Here is a 27,343-nt window from a genome sequence, read left to right on the forward strand (position 1 = left end):
CCTTGGACCTTTCCCTGTCCGCAAAGTAATAAATAAAGTGACTGTTGCTGTGAATCTACCCAAGAACTTGCGCCATGTTCATGATACATTTCATGTCAGTCTCCTTAAAAGAGCTCCCACCGACGACAAGTGGCACATCAAAGCTCCACCCATTCCTACTTTGATAGACGACCAAATACACTACGAGGTGCAACAAATTTTGGACTCTAAGATCAAACGAAATCAGCTTTTTTACCTCATTAGGTGGAAGGACTTTGATTCTGGATACGATGAGTGGGTGAACTCTGTACATGTTCATGCTCCTAGATTAACCAAAGCTTTTCATACTCGTTACCCACATAAGCCAGGGGGGGATCTATTTTAAGGGGGGGATCTATTTTAAGGGGGGCAGGATGTCAGGTCCAGTGTATATTTAAACTGTACTGACTCCATTTTCTAATGTTTCTAGTGTCTAAGTGCTTTCCCCGCAGGTGCACCAGTTCCCAGGCAGCTTTCCCACCGGAGGAGACTGTTTTGTCTAACACCGTTCCACCAGGCATTGGCCTTGACGGAGAGCAGCTTCCCAAGACTGAAAGATGTTGTTTTGAGAACTGTGGGGGGAGGCTGATGCAGATGGGAACTGTTACTCTGTACCTCATGCTTTGCCCTTCATTGGTAACAATGACTGTGTACCATCCTGAGTCTCCTATTCAGGACAGTGGACTATAATGGACCTTTTCTGCAGTAAAGTTTCCTTATTCAATCAATGGACTCTTGTTTACTTTTGAAAGGGAACCTGTAGGAAGAGCCTTATCTAGCCACAAGCTGACAGCCTTTGTCAAAGCTGCATTGCAGACATGGCAGCCTTTTCTTTTACTGTTATTTTTAATTCTTAAACTTAGTGTATGGCCTATGGGCTGTTGATCAAACTGAAACTGAACTACCCAATTGTGAGCATATCAGCAGATAGTATAGTACCCAGTAGAAGAATCTGCAGTCTCTGCCCCTTTACCAAAGCATCTATCTAAGCTATTTCTTACAAAACAACCTGTTACTTGAGTGAAAAAGCCCTCCTGAATAATTCAGTTTTGCATAGTTTGCTGAAAGCCAAGAGAGTCATTCTGAGTGCTTTGGGCAGGCCATTCCACAAGGCTAGGGCCACCATAGAGAAAATGCATGTACAGGCAGCAGCCGATTTTACCAAGGGCCTAGGCCATGAAGATAAGTGATAGCTAAAACCTTGAAGTGGTTTTGGCCAGTGGAGTGACTTCCACTAACATTCATGTATCCAAATGAAGTTCCACCTGTTGATCAGAAGATATGACGGTTGTCTAGTTCTTCTTACAAAGCCTGAGCAAGGAAGCAGCAACTTTGCGAATAAATGGAAAGGAGCAACTTGGGTAGAGTTTTGAAGGCAATGAACAAAGAACATGCAATTAGTAAGGAGTTGAAAGAGGAATGGGAATATATTTAGATATTTATTTTTGGAAATTATCTCCGCTTTTTTTTTAACCAAACTTGATTTGTGGGAGGCCTTAGAATAGGAATTCAAAGCAACAGCTAAAAATATCATGAAACAACTAGCAGAAACTTAATGACTAATAAAAACCAAAACTAACAACAAAGAATAAATCAATCCCCAAAGCATACAACATTTATACACAACAAGATATAACAGCAACATATGTTACAAGGACTGGTCAATAAAGTGTCTACAACCAGCAGAGTTTATGACATCAACAATCAATGTTAAAACAGTAGAACAACAAAACATTGTCAAAAAGGACCCACAACAGGGAAAAGATGAAAAAATGAAGTATTTAAATTGGCACCCAGAACTCAGAACTGTCTATACCTTTGAAAAGCATTTCAAAGTTGGAATGCCACAGCCAAAAAGATTGTGGGCTATCCAGGTCAGGGCCTTGTATAGCTTACACTTGCTTTAAATGTTTAACAGACCAAAGGAAGATTTTCGTACAAAACAGAATGCAACACAGTTTGCAGCCCTATCTGATAGTCTCAGAAGAGCTGGTCGTATGCCTAGTAGCACAGTGAGTTTTGTTTTAGTTCATTGCCTATGAAGGTTGATTCACTTCCTGTCTTTGCTGCTGCGTTTGAAAATATATTGGACAAATATCAGTAGCAAAAATAAAGCTATATATATTCCTGTAAGTAGAGTTCTAGAAAAATGGGAGATTTTGGCCCAGGGACAGAATACTTCAAAATAAATTGCGGAGGTGGTAAGAGTTGCCATCTGGCAAAGACACTCCCCCCGCACACACACACACCAGATGGATTCACTAATAACTCTAGTATAGTATTCAGTCAGACTCTGCTGGAACACATGACTGGCATATTTAATTATTCTAAATGAAGAATAAGAGAGCCAGATATTTCCTTGGATACAGAAATCATGAGCATCGCTTTTTGGAAGATAAAAAAGACACTGTCCCAACTAACTAAGCTTCATTTCATTAGTAAAAGATGATAGAACTTCAGCCAAAATCTTGCCTTGCAGATTGTTCACCAAGTAATTTGTGGATCAAAGCAATATTTTAATGACATTTTTGCAAACTCATTCATCTTGGGACTTTTAGTACATTGCAGTCTGATGTATTGCTGACAGTTCAACAGCTATGCTGAACAGATATAACTGCTGAGATGGATGCAGAAGTGTAACATTAAGAGTCTTCCTGTTTTCTGAGGCTGTGGTTCTCAACTGGTGGTACGTGTACATGAGATGCAGTATTTTCATAACCGTTACTAAGAATTTTCTGTCCCTCAGTCCTCATGTTCACCTGCAAATGTGCTGTTTCTTGCTGCCCATACTTGCCATGTATTATTCATGTCAGTTGTAACTTTTGACATTCTGTGTTTCTCCTAATCCCTCATTCCGCCTGCCCACCACCAAGTGTCTTTGATATGCCACTTTTTTCTTAACCCTATCTGCAATCCATTATACTTCTGCAATTTTTATGTGCTTAAAACTTACCAATAATAATAAATATAAAAATAGAATTACTGTTATGTCCTTGGGGAAAAGGGTTTTTTTGTTTCTTTCAGAGTGAGGCCTGCATTCTTTGGTAGAGTAATTAATGGGATGTAAGATAAGAAAGGTTGAGAACCATTGTTCTAAGGAACGTTCTGCCATGGTCCAGGCTCAGGCTTTTTCATTAGCTGCCCCTGGAACAGTTACCTGGAAGAGATTGGGGAGCTCCTACATTAAGTACTTAAGAACATAAGAAGAGCCCTTCTGGATCAGATCAACAGTCCATCTAGTCCAGCATCCTGTCTCACACATTGGCCAACAAGTTGCCTAGGAGATCCATTAAGCAAGGCACATAAACCAAGGCCTTCTAATGAGGCTGCCTCCTAGCGTTGGATTTTAGAGGTTTCCTGCCTCTGAATGTGGAAGATCCCTCTGTTCACCATAAATAGTAGCCATTGAAGGACCTGTTCTCCATGAATGTGCCCAACCCTCTTTTAAAGCCATTGTCAGTAGCCATATGAATACAATAGAAAGGCTCCTCTGGGAAGCAACAGCAACAACCAAACAGGAAATGTCATGTATGCAAGCATCCATGCCATTGTTGTGTTCTGTATCTTATGCTGCAAGCATCTATGCATTGCTGTGTTCTGTATCTTATGCCATTATTGTGTTCTGTATCTTATGCTGCAAGCATCCATGCCATTGTTGTGTTCTGTATCTTATACTGAGAGTGATATAAGCATCAGTGCTTATATCAGTGCCATCATTGTGTTTTGCATCTTACACTCCATCTTATTCTTATCCTGGTATGATGCCAAAGTTAAATACTGTATCTTATGCATTTTAGATATGTCACCTGAGGGTGTCTAGACTGCTAATACTAATTTCCAAAGGAACCAGTGGCCCCTTTGTTAACTCTAAGAAATATGCGCTTTCACTTCTGAGTGTCCTTGGGACGGAGCTGCAGCTGCGTACTGAAATGTATCTTTTCCACCGGAGGGAATGATTTCACTTTGTGGTTTGTCTAGACTAAACTAATTTCCCATGTAACTTTTTTGGTTTTCACGCCTGAATGCAAAGGGCGGGAGAACGTCCCCTATAATCAGTAGTCCTATTGTTTGAATAATCACTTCTGCCAACTTCTACCTACAAGTGTACACTTGAACTGAATAGATCTCTGAATAAACTTTCTTCAACCAATGCACCTGCGTGCTTGCTATGAGGGGCTTGGGGTCTAACTGCCAGGGACTGCCACCCTAGGACTGACAGGAAACCCTCCTACACCAGAGAGGTGTAGGGGAGTTTCCCATTTGATTGTTATTGTCAGTAGCCAGACAAACTCTGTAAGTGACTGAAGGTGATTAGAGAAGATCAAGTATCTGAGGTTTAAGTTACATCCTGCTCACCAGTTGCAAGCTGAGACCTCATCATCTGGCAGGATGTATAGATGTATCCAAACAAATTTGGATGTGACTGTTTCATGTGATTACATTGATTCTTGCTTGTATTGGAAAAAATAGTGTCCGCTGTCAGCCTCCATCCAAACTACTTGCTGTGGTCTCCATTTTTTAAATTGAAACTGGTGTTGTTATGACATTATAATAACATTATAACATTACACTAATTCTGCCATTAAACCATCATCATCCTGATGTCATGGCATAATAGAGCTAATTGACTCAAACTATTTTTTTTTAAATGAGCTATATTTTCCAAAGTAAACAGAGGAAGAAGCACCAATTACAGTCCTTTTTACAACCTCTACACACACACACACTGCCGAAAGGCAAATACTTAAAAAGTAAAATGTTCCATTTGACTTGATACTTACTGCTTTTGATCCAGCAGAAGATATCCACAAATAAAAAGGGGTGGAGGGTAGCAATTCCTCCTGGCTGCAGACCTCTGTCCACTCACGCTGTTCCTGGGGGTACTCCCAGGAACAACATTCCAGGGGGCTTTTTAGGCTGTAGTTAGGTAGAGAGAATAAACAAAAATTGCCCCTCCCCTTCCATTTGCAGGAATCCTTTGCTGCCTGCCGTGCTCCACTTGCAAGTTTTCTGCCTTTTTCTTATATTTAACTGCTGCACAATAGGCAGAAGTTCAAGATTTGAAACTCTGTCTTATCAGTGCATCTTCCATGTTAGCAAAAAACTTCACTGTTTAATTTTTTCCTATGCCGCAGCTTCTAAACACATCAGAATTCTGTCAGAAAATAAAAAAAAATGGCTAACCCAACCAGATCTAAAATGAATTCACTCCACAATATGACAGATCTCAATGGGCTGAGCAAAACCTAATAATGTATTGGTTCGAGGTATAAATCCAACAAATAAATAAAATAAAATAGTTCTCTGTGGGGGTCCTACTAAAGAATTGTTGTGTCATATTTGAAAAGTTATGCAATTATCCAGATTTATCGAATTTGTATAGATAAGAAAGAAATAACATGGAGAAAAATGGTAAAATGATGCTTTCTTTTTATTGATTCCAATTCAGCCTTGATTTACAAAACTTTGGCTTTTTTCTCATTTTGAACTTTAACCTTGTTAAGGTATTTGTTGTATATTTTCTGTCGAATTGTATATCTTTATATAGTTTTTCATATTGATTTTGGAATATACTGAAATGCATTTATTTTCACTATAGTTTAAAATGTTTTTTAAAATGTGTGTGCTATAGTATCAAGGCACTTCTGAAGTATGAGGATGGCCAAGATGGCAGATGTCAACAATATACTTGGTTTAGAAATTCAGTATTAATCCCAGTTTAATAACTAAACTGGCAAGTCAGCCTCAGTTTCTCAGCTGTAATGTAAGAATACATAATCTACTTTATGAGGTTGTTGTAAGCATTAATGAAATAAGGACTATAAAGGACAGTTTACTTCAAATTTTATTTTATTTTTAATTGATGTGAATCCATATGTTAAAGAAATGAGCCTGAACAGAAAAGGGTGGGGGGTGGGAATGAAGAGCCTTGCTAGAGATGTAGAAATCAAAATGTGTTATTTTCTGATAAATTCACAATGTGATATTGAATCAAATGAGAAAACATGACTTTTAAACTGTTTTCCAGCCTAGCTCTGCACCCGGATAAAACCCTGGTTGCCACGGGGCAGGTTGGGAAGGATCCTTACATTTGCATCTGGGATTCCTACAATGTGCAGACTGTTTCTATTCTGAAAGAGGCACATACCCATGGAGTTGCCTGCTTGGCTTTTGATTCAGATGGCCAGGTACGTCTATGTCTATGTTCTCTCTCTCTCTCTCTCTCTCTCTCTCTCTCACACACACACACACACACACACACATATCTTAAGTGCACCTTTCCCTCATTGGATTCTTAGTAGAATAAACACATCGTGGTTACTCTGTTGCAAAGGATCCAGACTTGTTATTTCAAAGTATCCTTTCATTTTTGTGTAATGGTCATATGTTTTCCCACTATTCAAATCAAAATAATATCAAACTGCATAGTGAAGGAATGGAAATGTACCAAACCATAATTCCTCCTCCTCACCTTTTCACCCTTTGCTTTGTTTAATCACAGACCTGTCTTTTTATCTCTTCCCCTCTGTGCTGCTACTATACCTGAGTGACTCACACATGAAACACAAAAAGCATGACATCTTCTATTTTACCTCATAGTTGATCATGATTGAACATCCTTAGGTGTGGTTCAATCAATTTATTTCTTTGTTTATACTGTTACAGTTAGGAAGGGGGAGAAGATGCCTTTCCTTTCTGGGAACTCACAGACAAAGGGGCAAACTACACCTGATGACTTACATGAGTTTGTGCGAGTGTTTAGAAGTACGTGTGCACCAATGTGCCCATGTCGACTTTTCCCCAAGCTGAACATATGTCCTGTAGCTTCAGTCCATGCACCTGTCTTACAATTTTGTCTAGCTGCATTTGCAAGTGTCCATGGACATAATCAGAGAGTCGCCAGTGTAGAGCATCTACTTTGGTCGGCTTGGGTGGAGACAAGGAATGGTATCCCATGATGCACCTTCTCCTTCTGCATTCGGCCATTGTTTCCAATGGGAAACATGATACAGGGCTTTCCGGGGTCCTGGGGGGAAGTTTTGGATGGAATTGTACCAAATTTTCTGGAGACCTACTCCTAACTATCCTCTAACAATCCTCAGGTTTTATGAAGATTAGACTTTGTGGGGCCATTTTATGCCCCCCCCCAAGAAGGTGCCCCCCCAGCCACCAATAGTCTTGATTATTTCCTATCAGCAAAACTATGAGAGGGGTACCCAGGGGGATGGGGGTGGCATTTTGCAAAAGAAATCTACACAACATACAGGGCACATACTCCTGACTGTCCTCTAATGACCCTCCAGGTTTCATGAAGATTGTACCTCATGGGGACCATTTTATATCCCTGTCCTGGTTACAGACTCATGCAGGCAGCAGGCAGGGAAAGTTCCCAAGTTGTTAGAACAGGAAAAATCATGGTTCCAAGGTTCAGGCACAGGTTAAGACAACACTCACAGCCTTGGGTCCAAAGGGGTATTCCAGAAGCAAGTCCACAATAACAGGCCGAGGTCAGAGATGAGATAATCAGTTCCAAACACAAACAGCAAGGTCAGTAGTAAGCAGACATGTTGCTTCCACGCAGCCACTCCCTTCTCTGCTGCTTTTAAGCCTCACACTGCTCATCCACTTGTGCTGCATCATGCACCTGCCAGCTGTCTCAGTCCTGCTCCTGCAAGCACTCATCATCACTGTTGATGCTGGGCCGGTGCTGTGCTGCTAGCCTGGCACTATGCCTTCTGGCTTGGAGGGCTCTCCTCTCCCTCCTCTGACAGCACTCCTGAGGCTCTGGTGATAAGGGTGGAGAGCTGGCTCGTGCCTGGCTCTCTGTTGCCAGCCCAGGGCTGGAAAGCTGAGGGGGAGAGCTGGCTAATGCCTGGCTCTTTGTTTCTGGCCCAGGGCTGGGAAGCTGAGTGACCAATGTGCTGGGACCTGGCTGTGGATCCATGACCGATCCTTCAGAGAATGTCTCCTCCCACAGTACTTCTGCCACTGACTGTGGATCTTGGTCAGGTTCACCAGCTGCCTCTTTCTCAAAAGAGTCCTCTGTGTCTCTCTGTTCTGCTGGGCTGGTCCACGACACCTCCACTCAAAGGGGGGTGGCTTCAGTTTGGTTCTGTGGGCTGTATGGTGTGGAGATTGTAATTGGGAGTGTGCCTATGGCTGTGGCAGCCATGATCTATGTGTTTCTGTGGTTGGAGTCAGTTTTTTCCCACAATAGAAAAAATGGGGTAGCTGGGAAGCACCTACTCTCGGGGACCATAAAATGGGCCCCTGAAGTCCAATCTTCATGAAACTTGGGGCATCTTTAGAGGACAGTCAAGGGTATGTCCTCTGAAAATTTTGTAGATTTCTTTTGCAAAATATGAAGCCCCTCCCAAAAACCCAGCAACCCCCAAGCAGGCTGACCACTCTCCATTAATTTCTATTCTGGGGGAGAGGGGAATGACTCCCACTGCAGAAACATATGGATCATGACCCCCCCTAGGGTCCAATCTCCATGAAACTTTAGGGGTCTTTAGAGGATGGTTAAGACTAGGTCCCCTGCAAATTTGGTGGATTTTGCTTGCAAAATGCCATCCCAGACCTCTAGATTGCTCCTCTAGATTAGAGATGGGCACAAACAGAAAAACAAACAAACTTGATGTTCGTTGTTCATTGCCATCCACGAACAGGGACTCACGAACAACCATGAACATGGCCGTATTCATGAATATGTTCGTGGTTGGCTGTTCGTGGGGGCCAGCAGGCTCTCCTCCAGCCATCATCCAAGTCAAGATCCCTACTGCACCACTCCCAGGCAGCAGGAAAGGTACCAATAATAAATAATAGCTTGGCCCAGAGCCTGGCAGCAGCCCTAGAACTTGAAGGGGTAGATCCCTCTCCCCCCTGCTTTTTGCTCCCTTGTTGTAACAAATTTGGAGCTCCACACTTGAAAGGAAGACCTGCCTATCAAGCTAAATTGGGCTTAGATTGGGGTTTCCAGGGCAACAGCAGGAGTTCAGACAATCCCTACCTAAGTTGCCAAGGCAATTGATTGCAGGTGCCAGACTGTCTGGTTTGACGAACAGCAATGAATGAGGCTTGCAATGACCACCTGTTCGTTTAGAATGAGGCCTCACGAACAGCTTGTTCATGAACAGCAGATTGGGCTGTTAACCCTGGTAACTGGCTGCTACCACTCAGGCAGCTGCTGAGAACATCTAGATGGATCCTCTGAGAAGATGCCCTTCCAGCTCAGTCATAGCACATTAACAAAGTGACAGGGTGGAATCCCTGGAAAATACCTTATAGCTAACTATATAGCTTCCAGGTGGTCTGGCATATAGGGAAGAGATTCAGAGAAATATCCCAGAGAAATGTATTGTACTAAAGAAGCCAAGAATTGTCTTTATAAAAAAGTTTATTATAGAAAAAAGAGGGAAATGGTGAGTGGTTTCCAGAGGACCAGCACAGTGTAGTGGTTAGAATGTTGTACTAGGATCTGAGAGAACCAGGTCTGATTCCCCACTCTGCCATGGAAGCTTTCTGGATGGCCTTGGGCTAGTCTCACACTCTCAGCAAACCTATCTCACAGAGTAGTTGTGGAGATAAAATAGAAGAGAAGAGAATTATATAAGCCACTTTGGGTCTGCATTGGGGAGAAAGGTGGAGAATGAATGAATGAATGAATGAATGAATGAATGAATTTTTAAAAATATCGTGACTTTCTCCCCAATGGGGACCTGAAACCACTTACATCATTCGCCTCTCATCCATTTTATCCTCACAACAGCCCTGAGTGGTAGCAAAGAATGGTTTGTTGTTATGTGAACAAACATTGCTCACCCTCCTCTCTTTATACGCAACTCAATAATTAAACACTTTTGCATTCACAACAAGCCAGAGCTTGTATGAGTCATAAGCTATAGCTTATCTTCCCTGCAAACCTACCAGCTGCCTACCAGTGTTAGTTCTTCATCCTTTGTTGCGGGGAAGGGCAGAGAAAAAGGGCACCTTGTGCTGCCTCAGCTGGCTGATTAAAAACTAAGTTACAATATTTCTTCTGCCCATTTGCCTATTCTTAGCACATTTCCTCACGGCAAGTCTTCTTACTTCTGCACTGAAATAGGCTTCTGCCCATTTTTTATCTCTCCCATTATCTTTGCTGAACTAAACAAAATTTTCCTTTTATTTGATTATGACAATGACCACATTTGGTTCTGCTGTTCATCTCTGTTCTGAGCACTTGCCATATGTGGGCCTACAAGAGGGAAATTAAAGGCTGATCTGATTTATTTGCTTATCAGTGTCTGTACAGACCAGGAAATGAAAGAGACAGTAGACAGCCAGAAGGGTTAAAAAATAATTCAAAGTGTATTTGATAATGTGCTTGTTTACATAGCTTCAGGTTATTGCTTAGGCCTAAGAAATGTCAACATGAATTATAAAAGACAAGGGTTGTTGTTATCCCTAAGGGCACCTCTAAACTGCAGTTTATACTATTTTAGGTAATTCCTTTCCCCAAGAATTATGGTAATATGAAAAAGTGAGATAAAAGCAGCTTAACCAAACAACTATTCCCAGAATTCTTCAGGGGTGCCATGATGTTTTGTTTGTATAAAAGTCATGGTGTAAATATGCCCTTAAGTTTCCAGAGCTGTTTCATTGAGGATTGTTGAGAAGTGTGAGGGAAAATTGTTTTCTGAATTGTGTGAAAGGCTTAATTTCTCATTCTTTAGCATCTGCAGAAATGAAATTAATACACTATACAGAAGAATTAAGGTGGGTGTGTTTCCAAGACAAAGGCCAGTTCTGATGCACAGTAACAGGAATATGAAAATGAATTTCCCTGTTTCCATTAATGTATGACGAAAAAATCCTCTACATGCACAATATAGATAATGAGACTGAAGCAGCCTAAAGAGAAAAGGACCTGTTCAAGCCTCGATTTACATTGTTTTGGAGGGAAAAGGGAGGGAACATTTGGGAAGGCAATTTCAAGAGGAGAATCCTTGAGATGCATAACAGATGAAATTTGACTGAGGAAATAAGATGAGATTCCTATCAGAAGACTGGCCTGGATCCCATCTAAAACTTCCATGTATGGAACAACTTCCATGTATTAAAACAAGACTTACCCCACAAGTTGCCCCAAATGTTCCCTGAAATATTGCTGCTGGGGGACTGCGGAAAAGTTGTAGGGCTGACACAGAAGGGGTGGGGGGAATAAATGAAAAATGCTGCCCCTTACATGTCTTTTCAGTGGGATAATACAACCCTGCATCCAGAACCATGTTCATTCAATTTCTCAATATTTCTCAATATTAAAGAGAAACAATAAATTAATTTCTTTTATGGAAGACCACCAATTTTATTCTTTGCTCAACATTGTAGTCTTTTGAATGCATATAGTCATTGCTATATTTTACCCTTCTCCAGAATCCCTTTTTGAGCACCTTTTCACCTACGATAATTGCTTCACTTTCTGCTCTGTACTGGCATATGGTTTTGCCATATTGCCCTACTGAAATTGGCATGGATAACTCATTGGCCAGAGAGCTGAGTTCTGATAAGCAAAATCAGTGAAGCTAATCCTGTTAATTTTTGTTTCACTGTTGGTTGGCAAAGCTTTGAACAGCTTTAAAAGCACTGGAGTAGACTGTTTGCATGCTGGGGATGACTGGAGCGCAGGCTTTTCCAAAACTGAAAAGCAAGGGTTTGCCACTATCATGGAGAGCAGGAAGCTTTTATCAGAACAGAAAGCCCTGCATTTTGCTGAAACGGATGGTTCTGATGGCCAAGTTTGTTTTCACAGAGCGTTATTCAGGCCAATAATAACAAATTACTAAATAGATTTCCAGCATATGTATTTTAAAGTCTGATCACAATGGCAAATTCATCATTTAATAACTGCAACTGAAGGGCACATCAGAAATTTAGCACCACAGATAGAGCTTTTATATAGTTTCTCATGATGTGAAATGCTGTTATTTTCAGTCAGTTCACACATTTGTAGGCTTATATAAAGAACAATCATATGAAGAAAAATCTCATAATCTACATGCACATGGGAACAGGCAGGTTAACTGCAGTTCCAAGAGTGTGGACATAGTTATGGTGAGAAGACAGCAACATGTCCAGTACTGCATAAAGCAAAGTATTAGAAACTGAGTTCTCATATGAGCTCTTTGACATTGTGCTGGTAAGGCAAGAATTATACATTCTCATGCTTACTGCCATAACCTATGACTATAACTTAAGGTAGGTCAAACTGACAAATTTCAAATCTTGTAATGAATATAATCTATTCTGGAAAAAGAAAGAATTTGCGTTTTAAGCATATTTTATGTTCTAGCAGCATTTGACATCTTGTTTGTATCTTCAGCATCCTTTGTGCTCATGGTTTGCTATAATGAGTTGTTCTTCGGTTAACAGTGCTATTCTTTTTTTTCCCTTCCAGCGCTTAGCTTCAGTGGGATTGGATGCCAAGAATACTGTCTGCATTTGGGACTGGAAGAAAGGAAAATTGCTGGCAACAGCTACTGGCCACTCGGATAGGGTAATCAGCTAAAGAGTTTGCTATATATTTTCCCTTTAATTTCTGATCTATTTTTTACAACTTTTTTTAATCTGTGGAAACTATCTTTTTTCTATTAATCTAATGTTCTCAGAATCAAATGATTATAACTGGTCTGTAACATTATTATGTGAAAGTAATATTATGGAAAGGTCTGCATTACATCATTCAAAGAACACCAGATAGATGTTTGGGAAATTTTAAGTGATAAATTGACTAGTGGAACTACTCCAATCGTAAGTAGTGATCAAATCACTTTCATTTCTATATGTGGGTGTTGCCTCCCTCAGGCATCAGGAGTTTACAAAGTTCTGTTTTGGGAATACTGGGGTACTTCGGTGAGAGCCAGAATGAGGGAGTGTCAGACTTGTATCTGTGATCAGCAGTTTACAGAGCTCTTTTGGGGGAGCACTGGGGTACTTCAGTGAGAGCCAAAATGTGGGATAGTGTTGAACTCAGATTTAGGAGACCTAAATTTGTATCCCATCCCCCACTCTACCGTGGAAGCTCACTGAGTGACCTTGGGCCAGTCACTCTCTGTCAAACTAATCTGCTTCACAGTGTAGGTGTTCTGAATAGACATGGGCACGAACCACATTACGAACCAAAAAAACCCACGAACCGCCTGATCGTCTGTTTGCAATCTGGCGGTTCGTGAGGGTCCATGGCCAACAAACCAGCATTCGTTGGAAGCCCGGTTTGTTGCATTCACCCACGGTTCGTGAAGCCAGACAGTCAGGCACCATCAATCAATTCCCTTGGAAATGGAGCTGGGGAAATGCCTGAACTCTGTCTGCACTCCTTCTGTCACCCTGGAAACCTGAATCAAAGCCCAGCTTACCTTGATCAGCAGATCTTCCTTCCAACCATGGAGCTGCAAATTGGTTACAATTGGTTACATGGGAGAAGACACCCGGGGGGGAGGGAGGGGGAAGGAGGGTGTTCTGTAGCCATGGGCACTCCAATCTCATCCCTGCAAACCCTGATAGGCAGTTCTGACGGCCACCCCCTTGTACACTGGGCCAACATCAACTGGTGGCTCTAATTGTATCGAGTGGGAGTTTCCTGGGGGCCTTGGATTAAAGAGGGTATAACTCCAAGATCCCTATTGCAATCTTGACCAAACTTGGATGCTGGCTGGAGGAGATCCTGCTAAACACTCCCTGTGAAGATGGGCTCTCTAACTGCAACAGGGGCCGTTCCGATGCCCACGAACCACGAACCGGTTCAGTAACAGGAAATGTTTGTTACAGTTCATTTGTTTGGGTTTGGCAGTGGCACCGAACCACAGGTTCATTAATTTTTTTTTGGTTCATGCCCATGTCTAGTTCTGAATACCAAAACCCACTTTGGTTCCTTATTGGGTAGGAAATCAAGGTGTAAATATCTAAATAAATCAATAAAGAACAATAATGGCTGCCCAGATTGAGCTTCCCTTGCTCTGAAACATGTTGGTTACTGGTATGTTCTACTTGCAGTTTACATTATGCAAAGCGAGTACATTTGTATATATTTATTCAAGGTATATAATTTATTTCAAGAAATGGCGATTTTACAGAATGTGGAAATTTTGGCAAGGATTTTAGAGGTGAAATAATTGGAAGGAACAGATATAGTGGAAACATTTTAGTGGCAATAGGCATGCAAGTTTAGGCTGGCAACTCCAGGTTGGGAAATTTCTGGAAATTTGGGGTGGGGCCTGGGGAGACTGAAGTTTGGAGAGGGAAGGGACCTCAGTGGGTACCATACAGTCCACCCTCCAAAGTAACTGTTTTCTCCAGTGGGACTGATTTCTGTAATCTGGATTTCAGTAGTAATTCCAGGAGGTTGACAACCCTAAATAGAAGAGGCATAATGGTGAGGACTGCTAACAATCAGTCTAAAATGTTCCTAATCTGTCAAACCAAAACAAACCTTGACCAGTATCTACATTTCTGTGCTACATTTTGCATTAATTTTTCATTAAATGTTAATTTTGCCTTTATATGAGCAGTTCTTAGTTAACATTAACAAATGCAGATGTGAATGAAATTCAGGCAAACGTTTTCCAACCATATTGTAAGATTTTCATTATCCTGCCTGCTTTCTGAATGCATTTCCCGTTCTTATGGAAAGAACTATATTCACGTACATATTATATTTTTGGTAACAGAACAAGTGGGATTTTGTTCAAAATTATGAAAATGCATATTGAATGTATGACATATCTGATATTTAATCCATGTGTTTTCTAATTTAGTGTAGCAGTTTTGAATATATTTTGACAGATTTTTGATATTTCCTGGGATCCATATCAACCCAACAGAGTGGCTAGCTGTGGTGTGAAACATATCAAGGTAAATTGCTTTTGATACTTTGGCACAAAAATCACTCAGGGTAGTAAGATAATTTTCCAGTACAATTAAACATTTATTGATTGATTTAAAACATTCATATGCCTGCATTTCTCCTGAGCATCTTAGGACCCGAGGCAGGTAAATATAAAGTGATTGTATGAGGGACCACTGTCAAGCAATGTAGAAGGGAAACATGGTATACTTTTACAATATTCTTTTTTACCAATTAATGCAAGGTTTTGACTGATTTAGAATAAAGGTTACATTACTTGAATTGGCACTGGAAGAGGCAAATAGCATTGGAGGAAGGGCAGGGAGCTACTTGTAATTTCTTGGAGAGTGAATGGTCACTCCCAAATGACCTTCTGCCTATCCCTGGCTTACATAATGGATTGGTATATTGCTTTAGAAGATTCAAGTGGGCTACACTGTAATTTATTATTATGAAGAGCTGCATGGATAGGCATGGAGAGGATGAGCTGCTTATAAATTTTAGATTCTCAGTATAAATTACCTGGAAACATGGGCAGAATCCACACTTACCAGCACAGCACTAAACAGGCGGAGCGAGAGTGTCTTTCTGGTGCGTTTTATGACATCATCACGCCATGATGCTGCTCTCATGGCACAATGACGTCATAAAACACACCAGAAAAATGCTCTCACACCACCTGTTTAGCGCTGTGCGGTAAGTGTGGATTTGCCCATGTTCTGAAGCAAAGATCTCTATGGCAGAGTTTCCAGTACACCAACTCATATAGCATATGCCATGTTTCTATGGAATCAAAAATTTAGATTAAAAACGTTCTTGAGTTTGAAGACTTTTTAGCATATTTAATTTCAAAGTTATTTTATACACTTCCATTTGGTTTTGGCCTTGGCCGTCGTCACACGGGCTTTTATTTAGCGCTAAAATGGCGCTATTTCCCAGCAAACACCCACCTTATTCCAACACTGTAGCGATTTTCTCTCTTCTGCTTTGTGCTTGATAGTTGCGCTATTTTGTGCCTCAGCGTGAATGCCTCACATCGATGTATTTCGCCTCGCAACGTCCTATGCCCTCCCTTCAATCCCAGAATCCATTTCTTCCTGCGACTCCCCTTTTTTTTATTTTATTATGTCCTTATAACGCCATAACGACATAACACAATGCAAACTTTCTGCTGAAGTAAAAATGACTGAATCGCCATGGCAGAGTCTTCAGCGATGGGGATCACGTAAGACAGGGAGTTTTCTGCGGGCAAACAGCTATTTATATAATTTCAATGTTGGAAAAACAAAAGGGTCGTAATGTTTTGCTCTAACGGAATGTTTATATGCTGTTATTCCGTTATAGCGGAATTAAACGCCAGAAAAATAAAAAAAGGGGGGGAGGAGCTGCTTCTGCGCGGTTAGAGAGAACAGAACAGAGTGCTTCAGTGTGGACAGCTGGTGGCGCGAAGAGCCGTTAGGTGACCCAAAGAAACGTTACTGAGCCGATAACAGGTAGGACGCTATATGCTGTAAATTTAACGGAAGAGATGCCCGTGTGACGACGGCCCTTAATATATTTCATATTGTTCTGCGTATATATTACAAGCCTACTAAAGTTTGGCATGTTAAAGTCAAGTCACGGTGATTTAAAGGGCAGAGAATTAAACAATTTTTTCCAGTTATAAAATCAATGGGATTTAAAAGTTCTAATTTTTGGCTAGTTCATGCACATAGTATTTTGGTTTTTTTTAATAATATTTTTTATTTTTCAATATCTAACGTACAAAACTACTGCATACATACATAACCTACAAGACAGTAACTACAAAAGACTACAATAGCACAAGGGATGGGAAAGAAGGGGGAAAAAAGAGAAAGGGAAGGAGGGGTGGAAAAAAGGGGAAGGTGACCTACAAACACTAAACACTACATTTCAATGCTTTCCCTTCATACTGCCATAGTAAAAAATAGCTTAATAAAATAGTGACGGAGTGGTTGATCATATGAATTACAAATTACAGTTCAAATTAACTTTTTCCCTCCCCTGGGCCTCGGGCGCAATTCCCTCTGCGCAGCTACCGCCGGAGCGCTCATTGCCTCCCCCCTCCCTTCAGGCTTCGGATCCTCTTCTCTTTGCTTGGTGTCTGGTCCAAATTTGAATTTTTATCCACAAAATCCCTTAGCTGATCTTCCGAATTAATCTTGTAAGCTTTATCTTTATAACTAAACCCGATTCCTTCCGGGAGTAGCCATTTGTACTTTATATCCCGTTCCCTCAAGAGAGCTGCCAACATCTTGTACTTAAATCTTTTCTTCCGCACTAAAAATGGAACATCCTTCAATATCTTGACTTTATTTCCCAGAAAGTCCAATTCCGCATTGTATGAATTATATAGGATACTGTCCCGGACCCTCCTAGATGAAAACTCGATAACAATCTCGCGAGGCAGCTGCCGCTTCATTGCATATTTTGAAGATGCCCGACGGACTCCCAAAATGGCGCTTTTCACTTCTTCTTTAGTTGCCCTCGCGGGTGTCGCTAAAAGTTCCGAGGCGAGATCCCATAAATCCTCTTTTTCCTCCTCTTTAACATTCTGGAGACGCAAAATGGTTTGTGTTCGCTCCACTTGCAATCCGATCAGCTGATTTTCCACCAACTTTAATTCCCTGTTCGCTGCTCTCGTAAGTGACGCACTTTCCTGGGCAGACTTCTCTGCCCCCCCCCCGCTGCTTCTTTAATGGCTTTCACATCGCTTTCAATTAAGCCCACCCTTTGATCTGTTTCATTCAGCTTGTCAACAAAGGGTTTTATGGCTTCCATAACCGCTCTTTTAACCAGTTCCTCAAGCGTCTCGCCCCTCTGCAAGGCCGCCGTAACTGACTTGCCAAGAGAAGGACTCTGCTTTTTCGCTGCCATTTTAGGGGCGGGGGGAAACCGCCAATCTTCTGAGACTCTATGAGGGGGGAAAAATCCGAGTCTTCTAACCTTCAGACCCCACCACTCCTCACATGCGCTTGTAGTAACAGAAGGGATTCGCTTACTTGCAGGCTTTCGCCTAATCCTGCTCCTTGCCGTTTTCCATAGCCTGGCAGCACACTGGGTGCCGCGCTCGTCTGCCGGCCTCCATAGGGACAAACGGGCGATTTACCCCCTGCCTCGATCTGTCAGAGGGCTCTTCCCGCCATGTCCCGGACTCAGACTCCCTGCCTGAGAGTCTGGGGGCACATAGTATTTTGAACAGACTTCTGAGAAGAAAAAAATCTTTAGATTTCTAAAACCTGATTTTAATTTCAAAATTAGTGGCAAACCCAATATAACAGATTTTTGATTTTTGGTTTTCTCTGATTTCCTTAGTTATGGAAACTAGTTCCTAGTTTGTCTCATTGCCTTAAAGATGGAACAGAAGTTAAATGGTAAAGATATGTTTGCCTCGTAGAGCCAAGCTACAAGTGACGCCTGACACAGGTTGGACACTTGTCAGCTTCCCTCAAGTTTTGATGGGAAATGTAGGCATCCTGGTCTTGCAGCTGTAATGGAGAGCCAAGCTGTAAAACCAGGATGCCTACATTTCCCATCAAAACTTGAGGTAAGCTAACAAGTGTCCAACTAGTGTAAGGCGTCACTTGTAGCTTGGCTCTAATATAGAAAGGCTCAGGAAGCATTTGTAGAGGAGAAGCAGTTGTGGGGAGAGGAGAATGCTTACCCTTTCCCCATCTGACATTTGTTCCCTGCAACACTTCCTCCCCAATGTTTTCCCTGCAGCCTCATTCTGAGATGGAATGCAGAGCAATACATACGTAGCAGTATAATATAGTGCTAAACATATGGCTATTAAAAAAGTAGAGTTTTTAAAAGTTGCTAAACAAAATGTGCAGAGCTTTTGCTTTAAAAACCCAGTTTGCCAGAATTCTTGGAAATTATTTTTTGGCTTCTGTATTCAGAAGGACAGTGCCAAACAGATTCCAATTACTTTTCCTTAATTAAGTGGGTACAGCTATCAGGAGCAGAAGAGGCATAAAACCAGTTGCTCTCCACTTTTTCTGCCAATAATCTTGCACCCCTAATGCAGCACTGTTTTCAGATTAGAAGAGAGGTCGTGTCAGGAAAGATGCCATTTATTGTATTTCCTCAAGAAGATGAACACCTGTGTTTTTTTTGGCACCTGAGCTCTGTGAAATTGTCCAGATTAACCCAACCAGTCAAACCAAATGCATAGCTGCAAACAAAGACATGCCAGAAATTAGCTTCCCGCAGTTAAGCACTAATATTGCTGGAAGACAACCAATGAGCCAGTCTAGTGGAGATAAAATTAAATTGCTTTTATAAGTCTTTGTTATACAGAAATGCCATGCTTTGAAAAATTGTTGTTCTTATTTGGAAAAGGAGAATTTTGAAAACTGAACTCTCTTTCCTGACCTTCTTTCATTCAGCTTTTCCAATGGCAAATTTGGGTTTACAAATGTGTGTGTTGACAGGGAACCACCATACCGTGGTTCTTGGTCAACTACATTTTCAGTGGCAAATCCAGGTTTCCTATATGAAGTATCTGAAAACAACACTTAATCACTAAATAGAATTAAGCTACAAAAAGAGAGATTACAAACCCAGTGTTTAAGCACTTGTTGTGACTGCACATTCTCTGTCACTTCACAGATAACAATGGGGCGATCTTGTATATTTATTATATCCCTGTTTTCACAATAAATATCTCTGTCTACATTCACTATGAAGTATTTATTGTTGCAAGTGTAAAATGGAGGAGAAAATAACCATATAGTATGCCCGAGCTCCTTAGAGGAAGGACAGGATAAAATGTAATAGAGCTGTTCTCTGCTGCATTCTTTGTTCAATAGCCTATCCTGCAGTATTTCAAAGGCAAAAAGGATGTTAATATGATTCATCATGATACACTAAAGAAACGTAATTTTATAATTTGCAGCATGTGGAATGGCAGGTATTATCACAAAATAACACTTACAGCTCTCCTCCCAAAAGAATTCTCGAAATTATAGTTGGGGGTATGCTGAGAAGTCTCTGTTAATGATCCTTAACCCTCCCCGCACACACACAACACACAAACCACATGACTTGGGCTTCAATAAGGACTTTGCATTTCTCTTTCACTTGGAGAAAAATCCTAAGCAGGTCTACTCAGAAGTAAGTCCCATTATACTTCTTTATAATCTGTGGGTATCACACTGATGGGACTTGCACCTGTTCAGAGAAACAATTTGGAAATTTGTAAAGCTAGCATTTTTGGCTCAAATATCTCCCCCCATCACCCTGCCAGCAATGCCACCTTGGACTATGTGCATTTCAGTGGGGAGTAGTGCACCTTCCCTCTCCGTTTCTTTTCATCCACAGCACAAGCAACTTAATTCAGAGATGTCTCTGAAAACGCTCCAGCTTCTCTTTAGAGCTAGTTGCTGTATTCTCTTCGTTTTTTTCCTTTTAATGTAGTTCTTTTGGTTTGAAATGTATGTAATAGACATAGGCTGAATCCACACTTACCCGACACAGCTCTAAGCAGGCAGAGTGAGAACGTCTTTCTGGCACGTTTTATGACATCATCGCGCCACAAGAACGGCATCATGGTGCGATGACGTCATAAATTGCGCCAGAAAGACGCTCTCACTCCGCCTGCTTAGTGCTGTGCTGGTAAGTGTGGATTAGGCCATAGTTGGCAGCTTTCCATCATTTTAGTGGCAGCTCCCACTATTTTTAAGAAGTGTAATTTGTGTGAAGGGAACATATTGTCAGCATTTAAGATGTTCTCTATATTGTTTTTATCCTGTAGTTTTGGACCTTGTGTGGAAATGCCTTGACAGCAAAACGAGGAATATTTGGGAAAACAGGTGACCTACAAACTATCCTCTGTTTGTCCTGTGCAAAAGATGATGTTACATATTCTGGTGCTTTAAATGGAGACATCTATGTCTGGAAAGGGCTAACCTTAGTACGCACGATTCAAGGAGCTCATGGTGTAAGTTGTCTTTAATAGTATAAAAACTTAAGCATTTTCACTTAAACTTTTATCACTCCACTGAGATAGTAAAGTGATTGTGTACTCTGTCACACTTGAAGTGCTCTTAATGAATTATACCTTACAAGCCTAAGAACATGTTTCTGGGAATAAGCCCCATTGAGAAGATCTCAACAAAATTTGGGGTAGACGTACTTAGGATTGCTCTTACATTTATTCTAATGGTAGTAATAGAGAGTGCCTTATGGCAACCCCTGCTGGGGTTTTCATGGCAAAGGACTAACAGAGGTGGTTTGCCATTGCCTGTCTCTGCAACCCTGGTCTTCGTTGGAGGTCTCCCATCCAATTATTAACCAAAGCTGACTCTGCTTAGCTTCTGAGATCAGACAAGATCAGACTCACCAGGGCTATCCAGACCAAGGCATTCTAATGGTAATAGGTATTATAGTCTGGCAATATGTGTGAAAATGGCCCCTCTTCCTCTGTGCCAGTCTCCTCCTCAGAATCAAAACCCTGGTGTTGTTGGTTTTTAAGTCATGAAAAAGGATTATGAAACTACTTGTAATGTGTAGTTTTTCTCACTAGGATTTCTTACTAGATTTCTAGTAGGATTCTAGTAGGATTTCTTACTAGAATGAGACCTTGTTGGTGGACAAAAACTTCTACTTGAGCCCAGGAGCACTACCAGCCCCTAGGCCCTGGTTTTAGGTCGGTAGCCATGTTGGTCTACAGTAGAACAGCAGGATCTGAATCCAGTGGCACTTTACGTCTTGTAAACGTTAGTCTCTAAGGTTCCACTGGACTCAAATCCTAGGCCCTGATTAGTAATTTTTCCTGCTCTTCCTCTTATTTTCATATGATTCATCGAGAAAAATAATTTCCCCAAAATTTACGGGAACAGAGAAGAGCCCTCACCATCCCTTAGAAGAGTCCCTAATAATTAAATGCCCTGAGTCTGACCTCAATAGCCCAGGCAAGGCCAATCCTGTCAGATCACGGAAGCTGAGCATGGTCAGCCTTGTTTAGTAATTGGCATGAGAGACCACCAAGGAAGACCAGGGTTTCTATGCAAAGGCTGGCAATGGAAAACCACCCTCTTAGTCTCTTTCCTTGAAAACCCTAGCAGCAGTTGCATCTACGACTTGATGGCTCTTCCCACCACCACCCTATACTATTTTATTTGCGGTTCAATTCTGGTTCAGGTTCAAGGCAAGTGAGACTTTTTTGATTCTGAACTGATTTTAGGGTGAAGGTTTGGTTGACTCGTAACTTTTAGCAACAAACTACTTTTTGCCTCACAAGTGGATGCACAAGAATGGCAAGTTACTTATGCCTCATTAGAACTACAAAATGCACAATGCAAGCTAAAATGTTGTGATTAGGATTTACACATCCCTCATTCAGTAGCAGCTCAGTCATGTGATACACATACCTTGTATGTATGAACTTCTGCCCCCCCCCCATTGATGGAAAAGGTGTATATGTCTGTAACAGATGGTATGGAATGTACCTCTAACAATGTGTCCTTTGCAGACTGATTTGAGTTTGTGTTTTAAAATAACTTATGATGAAAAGTCAAACCAACTGTGTTGTTAATCAATAGGCTGGAATTTTTAGCATGTATGCATGTGAAGAAGGTTTTGCCACTGGTGGAAGAGATGGTTGTATTAGGCTATGGGACACTGATTTCAAGCCAATAACTAAAATTGATCTCAGGGAGACTGAACAAGGATACAAAGGTAATAAAAATGTACTTTTCTGGAAGATATTTTACATTTCAGTAATTAATTTCATTATATTTTAATCCATTTAAAAGTATGGATGTTTTTTGCTCCTGTCCTCTTCTCACAGTTCAAGGGAATTCACTGATGATTTGGCTTGAGTCCAGGATGTAGTTGTGCCAGCCCCTGTCAGTCAAACATGGCAAAATGCATTATTGGATGGGCTAAGCCAATGGGAGGCCTGGTTCTGCTTCCCATTACAGGCATTTGCTGTGCCCTGCTAGCCTTCCCACCTATTCCTTTTGGGAGCTACATGGGATTAGCTGGTCACCTTTAGGGAGTTGAGAAATTTTTTTTGGATATTTATTTATTTATGTGCATGTTTCATTATGTTCCTAGGGTTCAAACTATATGTTACCGTGTGTGGAGTTTGGATCCTCTCAACCTGACTTTGATTTTGTCAAATGCCAGGGCTTGAGTTTTCCTCCTGGACAAACCTGGTTTTATCTTTTTGTTTTTCTTCAAGGAATACAGTATGCACTCTGCCTGCATATCAGCAAATCTATCCTGAGATAAGCTTAAAATGAGTTAATTGAGATCTGTGTTACCCTATTGCAGAATATATTTCTAATTTAGGAGATTTCATTGTTTGAAGAGCCAGGAGAAGATTGAATCACCCATACAGCTGCATTAGAAACATGGTCCTGCAACGTCAAAGTAAAAACAAGTAGTAAAGAATCTATAGGGGGAAAGGCTTTGTAAGTTCCAAGCAACTCCAGGCCTTAAAGCAGTAATGATCTGTTTCAGCTGAGCATCTCTTGAGGAGACATCTCTTAGGGACGGGGGTAATTATGGAAGGCTGGGGGCACTTTTTTTTCCTTATATGTATATAGGTGATGAATTAGTCATGTAACTCATTTCTGAGTTCGGAAATATGCACACAGTTTCATGTAGAATCCCTGGACAGTGTTGGACTAGTTCCAGGCTCCATACATTTTGGAAAGGTCTGAATAGCGAGAGTGAGAATCGGTTGCCATGACATGCAGGAGTGCAACTGTTTTCTTCAAAATGATAAGCCACTTTAGGGTGCCATCATTTATTTATAAATGTCATTTACGCCTAATGTGCTATTTGTAAAGGTCCAGCAGTTTTCTTCCTGCAGGGGGTCTAAAATGCATTCCAGACTTAAAGGACATTAAGCCTTTAAGAAAGACATCTTTCATTAGGGGTGCATCAAATTGGTGTCATTTATTATCTGTAGACTGTCCAGAAAACACCTAGGGAAAAGCATAGAAGTTTAAAGAAAACTGAAGCAGGGGTGTAAAGTTATAAACATCAGTTCTAACTTGCTAATTAGGAGAATTCTATATACGGAGGATTGCAGAGATGTTATTGTGGTTCCTTGTGTACACAGGGAGATAGGAATCGTGTGAATGGGGCAGAAGGCTCCACACACCTAGCCTCCATGCCTTGGTGGAAGCATCTGCTAGAACATCCACACAACTGAGGGCAGTTAAAGTGTTGGACTAGAACTGGGGAGAACTACATTCAAGTCCCCGCTCAGCCATGACTTGGTTGAATAGTGTGTGTAATATAAACTTCCTAGAGGAAAACAACAAGCTGGTTCTGTGGATACTCTAACCTGGTTCTGATGCTGATCAGTCCTCCGTACCAAATGTCCCAGTGAACACTGCAGCATGGAGGAAGCAATGCCTGGCCCACACTTATATGTTGACAGCTGCTGCTTCCGGTTCTGGATTACTCTGGTCAGGACTGATTCAGATATAGGCGTGCACTTAAGCCCTGAGCATCTCGTTAGCTTTCCAGTATCAAATAATTTAATTCCTAACAGGAGGTACACCACAGATAATGGTTTAGGTTCGTTACCAGATATTGTACACAAGTAATACAATTACAGAATCTCTACTTCCATTCTAAGCCTTAATTATTCAACAATCTTAATATCAGCTAAATCAGCAGAAAATCACACCAACCATATAACTGCATAGATTATGAAAGGAGATGAGTCCAATAAAATATCTTACCCAATGATAAGAAGGTCTCAGGCGTGAAACCTCTTCTAGGAAGAAGCTCCCAATCAATTCCGCTTGTCATATTTATAGGGTTTCAGGACTTTCTTCTAACAATGGCTGTCTGTCCCACTTCAAAAGGACTCACATTCTTGGCTAAATTGTTAGCAGTCATACCAGTTTGGTGTAGTGGATAAGAGCGTGGGACTCTAATCTAGAGAACTGGGTTTGATTCCCCACTCCTTCACTTGAAGCCAGCTGGGTGATCTTGGGTCAGTCACAGCTCCTAGGTGCTATCTCAGCCCCACCCACCTCACAGGGTGATTATTGTTGTGGGGATAATAATAACATACTTTGTAAACCACTCTGAGCGGGTGTTAAGTCTTCCTGAAGGGCGGTATATAAATCAAATGTTGTTATATTATTATTATATATTCTCCTTATTAAAAGGGCAGCTTGTGAATATGAAATATCATAAGCCCCTTTCTTATGTGCCATAAGCACAAAATACTGTCTGGCCAGGTGGGACAGATGTCAACCCTGTCTGGAGTTGGAAAATTACTAGAAGATATGTCAGGCTGACTAACTGCCCCTCCAAAACCCAGAACAGCACTTAAGGAAAACAAAAAGGTCTTCCAGGAGTTCCTGCTTGATTTCATCAACACCCTTCCGGACCTTCCTCACCCACCTTTCCTAATCGGGGTATTCAGGGACCTGATAAGCCCTTCCCATCTGATAATCACAGGACATCAAGCACCATTCTCACCTAAAGTTTCTCCCAGATATGCACAATCAAGTCTTTCCCAAATTATTGTTTCACCTCCGGACAAGCCATCAAGCTATTGTTTTGGAAGCAGAAGATGTAATTCTGCCCCAGCATATGTTTTGCTCTATAACTAGGTTGCCCTTGGTCATATGTGTGTGTGTCCTTGGATCCTACGAACTCCCTCAGACATGTGTCTGAGCCTTCTTCCTGCTGTGAAGAGCTTGTCGCTCAAGCGGCTATCTTTATGGATATTCTCTCTCCCCTAGGCTGGTAAATATCTCCCTGCCCTGAATCTCTCTCTCTTCCTCCCTGATTTTCTACTTCATCCTATGTGTATGCCGTGTGTGATTTTCTGTGTGTTTGCCTTTACTGCTCCCTTAATAAAAACCATTCCTGTTGAGCCACTTGGTTCATTCAGAGAGTTCTCTAAGGGAACAGTGCTGGTATACGTTGGTGGAGATATCCCGTTACCCCCTCTCACTGCGTTTCCTTGAATGCTAATTCCCCCTCCATTTAGGGTAACTTACTATCTTATAACTTCAAACACCATACAAGGTTATCTATATTTGAAATATTTTCTTAAAATATATAAAAATAGTTCATTCTTGCTGCTACTTATCTTAAACAAGGCTATGTAAAATTAGTGATTACAAGTTTCTCATACGTATGAATATCCTTAGGCTCTCAACCAATACATCTATCCTTGAGTAATATCACCAGCGTCTATGAAGTTTGACATTCCTGCCATTCTCAGACACTCTCTGCATCTGGGCCTTAGTACATTGTATGTAGTGATGAGTTAGACGACTCTTTTAATCTACACAACGCCATACTCCATTGTTACTCCATTGTTTCATGCTCCTCTCCAAGGTTGTCCCATTCTAGGCCGCTAGACTTCTTTTGTGGCATGTCTAGTTATGGGGCTGGGCTAGCCCTGTTTCTGTGTGCAAAGGCGTCTTTTATGTCTGTCTCAGTCATGTCCAGCAACTGTTCTCTTATAGTCCTAGCTGTATCCATGATGACATTCCCAACAGCAATTTGCACGACCCTCAAGCAAATCATCACTAAGGTCAGATACTGCTTTCTCTGCTGTCACATTCATTGAGGTGTGCTATTCCAGGAGGGAACTATTGTTGGCTATTAACTGCAATAACTAAATAGAATCTCCAGGTTCAGAGGCAATATAACCCTGAATACCAGGAGCTGGGAACAAACATTGCAGGAGAGCTACTGTCTTCATGGGCTGCTTATGGCTTCCTTGAGGCATTGGCTGGCTGCTGTTGTGCAACTAGGTGGGCCCTTGTTTTGATCCAGCAGAACTCTTCTTAAGTTCCTATATGAAAGTATTTAACAGTGTCTGAATCAGGCCTTAACATTTAGAACATGCCATGCAGTGAGTGGCTATAGATCATAAGAACTTATGATTCTGATGAAATACTGGGATTAAAATCAGGTTTGTTGGCTTATTTTTAGAAACTATAACACATCTGTTTATTACACAGTAGAAGAGTGCTTGAGCTGATGAAACAGATTGCAAGCCTGCCAGCAGGGAGAATTAACTGTTCTGTAGTGTTTATCCATATATACTTCATTAACATAGCCACTGCTGGTAATAAATGGATATTCATTTTCCTATCCATTAAAGATCTGTCAACTACTACTCTTAAGAGAGAGAGAGATAATTGTGTCTTTGACTGCTCCTCAGACTGAATGAAGAAGAAATTGTATGTGGTAAATAGGTGGAGGCACATGGCCAAAATGAGAAAGATGTATAGGCATCCAATATTATCCCAAAATCAGATTTGCAAGTGCTGTGGCTTGGCCCGATACTTGACAATCTCCTTGGTTTTGAAGTTCCAGTTAGAGAGAATAAAAAAGAGTTTTACTGAGTCTGTAGTTGGCCACCGGATATGGCTGGTGGCCTATTCTGGCCTGTCCTCAGTATTATGTGTGTGTGTG

General features: G+C 41.2%; 1 protein-coding gene across 1 annotated transcript in view; it reads left to right on the plus strand.

Moving 5' to 3' along the window:
- EML6 (EMAP like 6) overlaps nucleotides 1–27,343 on the plus strand; it is a 197,260-nt gene that overhangs the window by 70,424 nt on the left and 99,493 nt on the right. The window contains exons 4-8 of the mRNA XM_054986606.1: nucleotides 6,047–6,206; nucleotides 12,458–12,556; nucleotides 14,842–14,910; nucleotides 20,682–20,867; nucleotides 22,471–22,606. Coding sequence (XP_054842581.1) covers nucleotides 6,047–6,206; nucleotides 12,458–12,556; nucleotides 14,842–14,910; nucleotides 20,682–20,867; nucleotides 22,471–22,606 — 650 coding nt within the window. The remainder of the gene's footprint in view (nucleotides 1–6,046; nucleotides 6,207–12,457; nucleotides 12,557–14,841; nucleotides 14,911–20,681; nucleotides 20,868–22,470; nucleotides 22,607–27,343) is intronic.

This window comes from Eublepharis macularius, chromosome 1, assembly GCF_028583425.1.
Source record: "Eublepharis macularius isolate TG4126 chromosome 1, MPM_Emac_v1.0, whole genome shotgun sequence".
Classification (NCBI taxonomy): Eukaryota; Metazoa; Chordata; class Lepidosauria; order Squamata; family Eublepharidae; genus Eublepharis; species Eublepharis macularius.